The sequence below is a fragment of the Globicephala melas genome, chromosome 20 (assembly GCF_963455315.2).
Source record: "Globicephala melas chromosome 20, mGloMel1.2, whole genome shotgun sequence".
Classification (NCBI taxonomy): Eukaryota; Metazoa; Chordata; class Mammalia; order Artiodactyla; family Delphinidae; genus Globicephala; species Globicephala melas.
In genome coordinates, this window is record NC_083333.1 from 226,415 (window position 1) to 237,437 (window position 11,023).

The following is an 11,023-nucleotide window of genomic DNA, read 5'->3' on the forward strand; positions in this document are numbered from 1 at the left end:
ATATCCCCTCCCTGTTGAGCCTCCCTCCCCTCTCCCCATCCCACCCCTCTAGGTCATCACAGAGCACTGAGCTGATCTCCCTGTGCCATATACAGCATCTTCCCACTAGCTACCTATTTTACACATGGTAGTGTATATATGTCAATGCTACTCTCTCAATTTGTCCCGCCCTCCCCTTCCCCCCCGCCCCCCCCCCACCGTGTCCACAGGTCTGTTCTCTATGTCTACATCTCTTTTCCTGCCCTGCAAATAGGTTCATCTGTACCATTTTTCTAGATGCCATATATATGCATTAATATATATTTATTTTTCTTTCGGACTTCACTCTGTATGACAGACTCTAGGTTCATTCACATCACTACAAATGCATAAGTTTGTTTTTTACATCTGTCATTTGTACCATTTATTTATTTTTATTTTTTTAAACCCCACATTTATTTATTTATTTTTGGCTGTGTTGGGTCTTTGTTTCTGTGCGAGGGCTTTCTCTAGTTGTGGCAAGTGGGGGCCACTCTTCATCGCGGTGCACGGGCCTCTCACTATCGCAGCCTTTCTTGTTGCGGAGCACAGGCTCCAAACGCGCAGGCTCAGTAGTTGTGGCTCACGGGCCTAGTTGCTCCGTGGCATGTAGGATCTTCCCAGACCCCACAGGCTCGAACCCGTGTCCCCTGCATTAGCAGGCAGATTCTCAACCATTGTGCCACCAGGGAAGCCCCCCATTTATTTATTTTTAAAATTTATTAATTCATTTATTTTTGGCTGCGTTGTGTCTTCGCTGCTGTGTGCGGGCTTTCTCTAGTTGTGGCGAGTGGGGGCTACTCTTCGTTGTGGTGCGCGGGCTTCTCATTGCAGTGGCTTCTCTTGTTGCGGAGCACGGGCTCTAGGCGTGCGGGCTTCAGTAGTTGTGGCACGTGGGCTCAGTAGTTGTGGCACACGGGCTTAGTTGTCTGCAGCATGTGGGATCTTCCTGGACCAGGGCTTGAACCCGTGTCCCCTGCGTTGGCAGGCACATTCTTAACCACTGCGCCACCAGAGAAGTCCCATGTACATTTTTTTTAGATTCCACAATAACTGCTGGATTTCTTATACTGTTTACAATAAAACCAGATTGCAGTTTTCTTGAAGGTAAGGGCCATGTGTTCAGTTATTCAACTAATCCTTTCAGTAGTCCCAGAAAATAGAAACTGTTATTCCCCCTGTTTTGTAGTTGGGGAAAGTAAGGGTGAAGTAACTTAATCCAAGGTCACTTGGTTAAAAAGTGGTGGACCACTGGGAATGGTGTATCTGTTGTTTCCCAGTTGGAATATCTGGGAACTGAAGTCATCCTTCTTGCTCTGACCAGAGACCACTAAGGAGTAAAATTTATTGCTGGTGAAATGGGGTTAAGGCAGGGCGGTGTGGAGAGAATGTGATAACAAACTTCAAAATATTTGATTTCCCAGCCCAGCCAAGGTCTTTGAACAGCACTAAGTTCCCTTAACCTCGATGGTAAACTTCCCTAATCTCAATTCTTGCTATTTTCGGGGATCCTCTCCCATTTCCCATATTTCATTATTAAATAGAGAACATTGGACTGGGAATCAAGTTACACCTACTCTTACTTCAGCAATTAACTTGCTGAGTGACCTTGGACAAATCATTTTACATCTAAAATGGAGGTGACAATAGTTGGGGGGTGTTGAGACTTGAAGAAAACTGATCTGAAGGTTGGTGAGTAAATAATACTCTCACTATGCAAATATAAGGCAATGTTAAATAATAATGATGCAGGGTAATAGTAGGGACTTTGTGGGAAAGTTCCTTCACTTCTGAGCATCAGTTTCACATCTGTAAAATGAAGATAGTATATACCGTACAGGGTTGTTGGAAGGATTAGAGATGGGTATGTCAAGCCCTAGCAAAATGCCAGACACATGGTAGGAATCCAGTGAATGGTAACTACTATTAATAATAACCTGACAACCTGGTTTGATACTCTCTTATAACCACATTTGGCAGGACAACAAGCAAATAATACTTACACACAATGAAAACAATAACCACCACCACTAACCACCCAACCAGCATGGTCCTCTGAACTCCCCTAAAGGTGACTGCTGGCTCCCCAGTGTGTTTGAAGCCCCCCAAATGCTGTAGCAAAATGGAGGTGGAGCCAGGTGGAACTCCATTCCTCCTCTGAGACTGGGAGTGCTTTCAACGAAGGATGATGGCTGAGTGCAAAGACTCACTCAGAAATAGCTTTGACTGCCAAGGGACAGGAGTGAGCCGAATGAGACGGTGATGGCAGAGAAGGGGGCTGAGAGCTGAGAGCAGCTGGGAAGCAATGTGTACTTGCTGACTCTTTGATCTTACTCTGCTATTGAATCACTTTATTCCTCCTTTTCTCCACTTGAGAGGCCTCTAGGCAATCAGGGCTCCCCATCAGCTCCCACTGACATATGGACATCCCTCTTGCTTGCTTGGTGCCAGGAAGAATTCGTATTAGCTGCTAAATGCGGAGGTGGCCCATTACACTATAGAGGCTATTGTGTATACCTCCTTGCGCTGCTACTCTCAGCATAGATAAGGGCTTCATGTGCCAGAGAAGAGAGACACAAGGCAGATTTCTTATCCCTTCCTTTAAGCTGCTGAACCGACTTCTGTTTTGGTTCCAATTTCCATGAGTCAGTTTGGTCTTTTGATAACTTTGCCAAGGAACTTGCTGCCTTGTGGGTATTATTCATTCAGTAGATATTTATCGAGCCCTATTATGTGTCTGGCATTATTTTATTTTTTTTGATCCAGGATCCAGTCCAGGATTATGCTTTTTTTTTTTTTAAGTATTTATTTATTTGGTTGCGCCGGATCTTAGTTGCGGCTCACAGGCTCCTTAGTTGTGGCATGCAAACTCTTAGTTGTGGCATCCATGTGGGATCTAGTTCCCTGACCAGGGATTGAATCCAGGCCCCCTGCATTGGGAGCGTGGAGTCTTACCCACTGCACCACCAGGGAAGTCCCCCCTGGCATTATTTTAGGTTGTGAACAAGACAGATGAGCTCCCTGCCCTTGTGGAGTTTACATTCTGATGTGGAGACACAAAATTTATGTACCAATAAACAAGCTAACTTAAGATAGTGGTAAGTTTACTGAATTCACAGGAAAAATGTGATATAATGACAGGAGGTGGGGGGATGGCTGTTTATGTAATCTGAGAAAGGGACATTAGGGCTGAGAACTGAATGATGAGACGACTACCATGCTATTTGAGGTCAGGTCCCAAGCAGAGGGAACTGCAAGGCACAGGTCCTGAAATGGCATGCTTGAGGAATAGGAGGCTAGCCGGTGAGACCTGGGACATAGAGAATAAAAGGGGAGAGTGTAGCACATGACGTTAGAAAGTAGTTCACAAAGTGGGGTCCCCTGGATCACATTTAGCTCACATGGTGTTTCTGAGATTTCACTAAAAACATAAATGACCCTGACTTGCAATTTCTCTTGAAAATTAAAAAAACTTGGCCAGGCCAGGCCACTACTCCTGAATGATAACATTTGATTTCAACATACAGCAGTTATGCTCACCTGTCCCCTCCCATCCTCCTTTAATGGGGCTCATGGTCAGCAGTTCATAAATAGTAGATATTTGAATTAGTAACCACAGAGCATCAGGTAGGCTTGATAGGGACTGGATTCTTTTTTTCCCTAAGTGTGATGGAAGCATATAATGAAGGGTTTTAAGTGACAGAGTGACCTGATATACATTTTTAAAAGATAACTGTGATTACTTCGTGGCTGGGATGGGGACAGGCAACAATTAATGCAGAGAATGTTGGTGGTTAGGACCAGTAGAGACAGAAAGAAGTAGACAGATTCTGGGCATATTTTAGAGGTAGAGTTGCCAGGACTTAACTAATGCATTAGATTTGCATAAGAAAAGGGAATGAAGGATGCCTCCCGGGAGAAAGGTTAAGGCTGGGGATATAAATCAGGTCAGTATATGGGTGATATTAATTTTATTAAAAAAATTTTATTGGAGTATAGTTTTTAAAATATTTATTTATTATTTATTTATTTATGCTGCACTGGGTCTTAGTTGCGGCACATGGGATCTTCGTTGAGGCATGCGGACTCCTAGTTGCGGCCTGCATGCAGGATCTAGTTCGCTGACAAGGGATCGAACCCAGGCCCCCTGCATTGGGAGTGTGAAGTCTTACCCACTAGATCACCAGGGAAGTCCCTTATTGGAGTACAGTCGATTCACAATGTTGTGTTAGTTTCTGCTGTACAGCAAAGTGAATCAGTTATACATATACACCTATCCACTCTTTTTTAGATTCTTTTCCCATATAGGTCATTGCAGAGTATTGAGTAGAGTTCCCTGTGCTATACAGTTAGATAACTTATTAGTTATCTAATTTATAGATAGTAGTGTGTCTTTGTCAATCCCAATCTCCCGATTTATCCCTTCCCCCCCCCGCTCCCCCCCATAAACATGTTTGTTTTCTACATCTGTGGCTCTATTTGTTTTGTAAATAAGTTCATTTGTATTATTTTTTAAGATTCCACATATAAGCGATATCATGATATTTGTCTTTCTATCTGACTTACTTCACTTAGTATGATAATATTTGTCCTTCTCTGTCTGACTTACTTCACTTAGTATGATAATCTCTAGGTCCATTCATTTGCTGCAGTATGGGTGATATTTAAACCCATGGGAATGAATGAGGTTGCTGAGGGAGGAAATGCAGATAGAAAATAGAACACAGGGTTACAGGAATTTTTTTTCCTGTTCAAATTTAAAGCATCTAAATTCCTGGTATTGTACAGGCTACTAGACTCTCAGTATTAAAAAGCAACCTAAGGGGGGACTTCCCTGGTGGTGCAGAGGTTAAGAATCTGCCTGCCAATGCAGGACACACGGGTTCGAGCCCTGGTCCGGGAAGATCCCACATGCTGCGGAGCAACCAAGCCCGTACTCCACAACTACTGAGCCTGTGCTCTAGAGCCTGCGAGCCACAACTACTGAACCCGCTCACCGAGAGCCCGTGCTCTGCAACAAGAGAAGCCACAGCAGTGAGAAGCCCGTGCGCAGCAACGAAGACCCAACACAGCAAAAAAAAAAAAAAAAGACAACAAACCAACCTAAGGTCATCTATCTGGCCATAATTCCTACCCACATATGTATTGACTCAAATCCCCTAACACAACATCCAGCCAAGTAGCTAGCCAATGGGTGCATCATTAACAGGAAACATACTATTTCCATTAAGACCTTCCATTCATTAGAAGTGGTTTTTCCTCATATCAAACTTTTAGGTAGGTGAGTATATACCTATATATGTATCTGCAAAAAGGAACAGTGTTGAGAGTGAAACGGGACACCATTCATAATTAAACCAAGACAACTGGGACTATCCTGGGCAAATCGTGCAAGTAAAAGTAACAATACTTTGGCCATCTCTGTCTCCAGATAGTCAACTGAATGACTTTTAAAATCTTTAAAAGGTGAGACGCCACTTGTCTCATGGCAAAATTATTTGGAGTTAAAAGAAATCTCAAAAAAAAAAAAAAGAAAAATCATCTGCTCTAATTCCCTCATTCTAAAGATGGAATTAAGGGGCATTAAATTATTAGCCTAAGATCAAGCTAGCAAGTTAGTAGCAGCATGGGGCAGAGTTAGACCAGATTCCACTAGCAGAAACACTTTTATTGCTTTATTTATAAACTTCAGTTTATAAACCCCTTTCACATGCATGTATTATTAGACTCTCACTACACCCTGTGGGGTATCATCATCATTTTATAGTAGAGCAAACTTAAGTTTCAGAGAGGCGGCTTGCCCAAGATCACTAGACATTAAAAAGTAGAGTAGGGGGAACTATATTAAATATCCTGTGATAAACCATAATGGAAAATAATATGAAAAAGTATATAACTGAATCACTTTGCTGTACAGCAGAAATTAACACAATATTGTAAATCAACTATACTTCATTAAAAAAAAAAGTAGAGTGGGAACTTGAACCTGTCTTTTCTCGTGCCAATTCCCTTGTTCTTTCCATTACTCCATACTAATCTAGTGAGTGTTACATTAAAAGTGTTAAGTCTAAGTTATACTCTTTTCCCTGCAATTTTAATTCCATAGCATCTTATTCTGTTCCCTGGTGTGTAAAAAGTAGTCATTACTTCCATCATTAAATGAGATCTATGTGAAAGCATTTTGTAAATTGTAAGGCACTGGACAAATGAACATCTGAAGGCTAGTTATGAGATCAGCAATTTTTTTTTTCCTCCAAGTTAGGGGAACTGTATTTGGGTGAGAGGTAGTATTTACATAATTACTTTTTGTAGTATTTACAATAATTCTAACACATAGGCATACCTCATTTTATTGCACTTCATAGTGCTACATTTGTTTTTACAAACTGAAGGTTTGTGGCAACGCTGTGTTGAGCTACTCTATTGGTGCCATTTTTCCAACAGCATTTGCTCACTTCGTGTCTCTGTCACATTTTGATAATTCTCACAATATTTCAAACTTTCCCCCTATTATCATATTTGTTATGGTCATCTATGATCAGTGATCTTTGATGTTACTACTATGATCACTGAAGGCTCAGATGATGGTAAGCATTTTCTATACAAGAATTTTTAAATTAAGGTATGTACTTTTTTCAAGACATAATGCTATTACACACTTAATAGACTAAAATATAGTGTAAACATAAGTTTTTTATGCACTGGGAAACCAAAAAATTTGTGTGGCTTGCTTTATTGCAATATTCACTTTATTGTGGTGGTCTGGAATGGAACCTGCAATATCTTTGAGGTATGCCTGTAAATGTTGGCTGAATTGTGGGGGGGGGGGGTTCTCTAAAAACAGAACAAGTGACAGGAAGAAATCCCTGGGACCAATTCTTACAATTTGGAAACACTGGTGGTACTTGCAGTCTAATGCCGAAACCTATTTCCCACAGCTCTAAGAGGTACAAAGGAGCTCTCTAAGGCATGGAGGAACAAGAAGGATTCAACAGCCTGTGTAGCTATCTACATCAATCTCAGATACAACAAGGATTCACTTGATTTTGATCAGGGACCCATCACTCATGCTCTGGGATACAGAGCATTGGGAGATTTTGAGAGCTTTTGGGTCCTCCTAAAAACCCACTGGGGGTTTATATGCCTGGCATTCCTTAAGCTCATCCTTTAACTGTGTTACAGTAAAGGACTCAACAACCTCAAGGATACTCAACTCTCAGTGAAAGTTCCGACTCCTTAGAGCATGGCATTCAAGGCCCTCCACAACGGTTCGTAACCTACCTTTTCAGTGATAACTCCCACCGTTGTCAGGAATAAACACTCTGCTCCAGTTAAACTGGGCTGCTCACTATCTCCTGATCATGTATTTTTCCACTTGGATACCTTTCTCTTTATTTTTTTGGCTGTGTCGTGCCGCATGTGGGATTTTAGTTCCTCGACCAGGGATCGAACCCATGCCCCCTGCATTGGGAGCGTTGAGTCTTAACCACTGGACCATGAGGGAAGTTCCAGTACCTTTCTCTTTAAACCTGAGATGTCCTTTATGGTAGCCGTTAGTCACATATGGCTAGTGAGTACTTGAAATACGGCCAGTCCAAATTGAGATGTATTAGATACACCCAGATTTCAAAATACATTTCTACAGGAACCCCCAAAATGTAAAATATTTCATTAATAATACTTAAATATTGATTACATATTGAAATTTAATGGAATATTTTGGATATATTGGATTAAATAAAATAAAACTAATGTCACATTCTTTTTACTTTTTCATGTGGCTACTAGACAATTTAATATACGTATGTGGCTTGAATTATATTTTTAATATTCAGTGCTCCTCTAGATCATTAGCCTAGCCTCTTAGGCCCATGTAGAAGTTGGCACACCATTCAAGACCCCCCTTGTACTTTCTCACATCCTGAAATAGTAAGATGATAAACTTATTATTATCAAACTGAAGTTGCTATCACAGATCCACTGGACAGCTCAGGAAAGCAAAGCCTTTCTGCCAAAGGCCGCAGGACAATTAATATGCTCCATAAGTGTTAGATAACTTCTTTTAGGCACCCACACTAGAAAAACCCAACACCCCTGAATTCCATCTATATATCTCCTGTTTTTCTTCACTTCTAGTCAATGTTAGCCCTTCCTGTGAAATTCTTTCAATACTATTACTTTTCTTTCAATACATACCTAATTACAGTCTTAGTTGCCTTGCTTTTAAAATCTAGTTTCCAAGTATTCTCCCAGCTTCCTACCCCCTACCCATGTTCATTCCGTTCTATATACTGCAACTGAAATAATCTTCCATAATATTTCTTGCAGATATGACTCTGCTCAAAAACTTCCATTTTGCCCACATTGCCTACAGGAAGAATTCTTTTGTTTAACACTCAAGGCTTTTTTATACCTTATCCCCGGGCTTAAAACCTGGGCTTTAGGGAAACTAGATTGAGTTTATGTAAAACACTTAGAACTCTGCCTGGCTTATAAGAAAGTCTTAGGTATTATTATTACTACTCACTTTTATTTGAATGTGCTGTATGCATTTCTATCCCTGGAACACTGCTAATTCCTTTTTCCTATTTGAATACCTCTATCTCCAAAGGGAGAAGGACTGATTTAAACTATTGATGATCAGCACAGGCTAATTGTTACCGCTAGAGAAACAACTTATACCTCCTTCCTACAACTGATAGACCCTGTTAACTCTGACCCCTAATTTATAATATGTAACAAAATTTAAGATTAGATGGGATATAAATAAAAGGTAGCATTTCTTTTATGCAGTAGACAGTAAACTTACGGAATGTGTCATTTAAAGAAAAAACAAAGCCTGGAAAATTATAAATAGGTTCTGGATTTAGGGCAGTGGTGCTCCAATTTTGGCCTTACTAGAATAACCTGGGAAGCTTTCTTTTTTTGGCCGTGCCTCGCGGCTTGCGGGAATCTTAGTTCGACCAGGTGTAGAACCCGCGCCACCTGCAGTGGAAGCGCGGAGTCCCAACCACTGAACCACCAGGGCATTCCCACAGAATAACCTGGGAAGCCATCAAAACTAATACAGGTGTCTGAGCCTCACTCCAGATTTACTGAATCTCTCCAATGGTAGGGCACAAGCACATGAATTTTTTAAAAAGCTTCCTAGATGATCCACATACACTTTTGAAAAATCTTTGTATGAGATCTTCCTGTGCACCCACCTCCGAGAATCACTGGTTTAATCAAGAGAAACTTTGGATTAAGGAGGTTGGTCATACTTGGCATATATTTTTCACCATACTCTCCTGGAACACGGTTTTGAAACAGAGATCTGATTAGCCCTGAATGACTTATATGAGTAGTGTTCTTAAAAACAACAACAAAACAACCCCCCTCCCGGCGACAACCCTCTTGAGTTTGATTTAGGAGTCAGAAAAGAAAAAGCCATATACATTCTAAATGCCACACTTGATTTTCATCTAAAAGCTTGTCGGTTGGTCTGACTTCTATTAACTTATAACTTTCAAAACATAATTTTTAAGTAAATATATATTTAATATGTACAATATTTACAGCTTACAGCTTTTACAACCCAAACTTTGGATCTATAAGTGTGTGAAAAAGTGGGCATTTGAGTGTAATACTTCGAAAACTTCAAAAACACCTTTACCTCAAAAATATTTTACACCAATTTTCCAAAGCGGTATCTTCACAGGCTCATTGTATCTCGACAACCCAGTCAAGTTACCAAATCTCTAGGCATGGAGTAAACGATATCGTATTGAGAGGTGGAACTTTTTATACAGTCGTAGAGGATGTAGAACTCTTGGGTCTTAGAAACCTTATAACAAAGTTCCTTTCACCCTCCAATCCTGAGACAACAAATCCTGTAGTTCTACCTCATCATCGCTGTCAACATTCTCCTCTTCCTTTTTCTGCAGTTCTTTTATGGTCAGAACCTCTTTAAGCTTATTTTTTATCTCATCCTGGCGATTCCGCAGCTTTTCCACCCGACGGTAACACTCTATCTGCTCATCGATCTCCCCAATCTGCCGGTCCAAGCGTCCCTCCTCATCCTCTTCGGCAACTATGGCTTCGGAAATAGTGTTGACCTGTCTCATGGCTTTTTGAAATTCGTCCCATTCTTTGTCCATCTGATCCTTTGGGGCATCAACCTTTCGTACCCTCGCATCTATCTCAGGGTCGTCAAAAAACCCTTCCGGTAATGCTTCCGCGGTGTTTTCTCTCCTTTCCACCACTTTTTCATGTATTTCTGCTTTCTCAATTGACCCTGAATGAGGAATTAAAGGGGCCTTGGGAGGATTTGTGTCCGAGAAATCGCTTGGCAGCCTACTACCGGTTGCCTCCCGCGCGGAGGAAAGTGAGTGTTCCTTGCCCTGTGCGTTGGCCGGATGCTTACAGACATCCCCTCTTTTCCCTTCTCCTCCTCCTCCCTCCTCTTTCTCCTCCTCCTCCTCCTCATCTTCATAATCAGGGAGTAAACCGAGTCCCGAAGCCTTACTGAGGGTCGCCCTAGTGGACTCCTTTCCGGCTTTGTCAAAGTTGGTGGGCAAAGCGGAAGTGGAGGGCTGTACTTGAGACACCAGGGAGGCCTTCGCTCTTTTGGCATCTTGGCTCTCTGCGTCCGGCGCCTTCCTCTTGGCGGACTGAGGCACTGTGCTGGCGGACTGAGGCACTGCGCTGGCGGACGGTCCCTGGGCGGCTTCCTTCGCGCCTTTCAGCTCGGCCACTTTCTCTCGGTGCTGCTTTCCCAGGACGTGAGTCTGCCACAGGAGCTCGCTCTTAACCGGGGTGTTACACAGGGCACAACTCAGCTGCCCCAAGCGGTTGTACTTCGCGAATGGAGATTCTATCCGTTTACGGTTGGTGCTCAGACGCTGCTTCTCCTTCATCAACCGCCGCAGTTCGTCCTGATTAACCACTCGTTTCCCCGCCTCAGGCCGAGCGGAGGCAGAAGACGCCATCTTTGCGACCCGACCCGAGGCGATTCTGGCTTCCG

At 42.2% G+C, this 11,023-nt stretch overlaps 1 protein-coding gene across 1 annotated transcript; it reads right to left on the reverse strand.

Annotated features, from left to right (window-relative positions):
- Positions 1-5,116: 5,116 nt before the first annotated feature.
- ZNF830 (zinc finger protein 830) lies at positions 5,117-11,001 on the reverse strand. Its single transcript, XM_060290207.1, has one exon. The coding sequence runs from the start codon at positions 10,986-10,988 to the stop codon at positions 9,846-9,848; it is 1,143 nt and encodes a 380-aa protein (XP_060146190.1). The 5' UTR covers positions 10,989-11,001; the 3' UTR covers positions 5,117-9,845.
- Between the last annotated feature and the right edge of the window lie 22 nt (positions 11,002-11,023).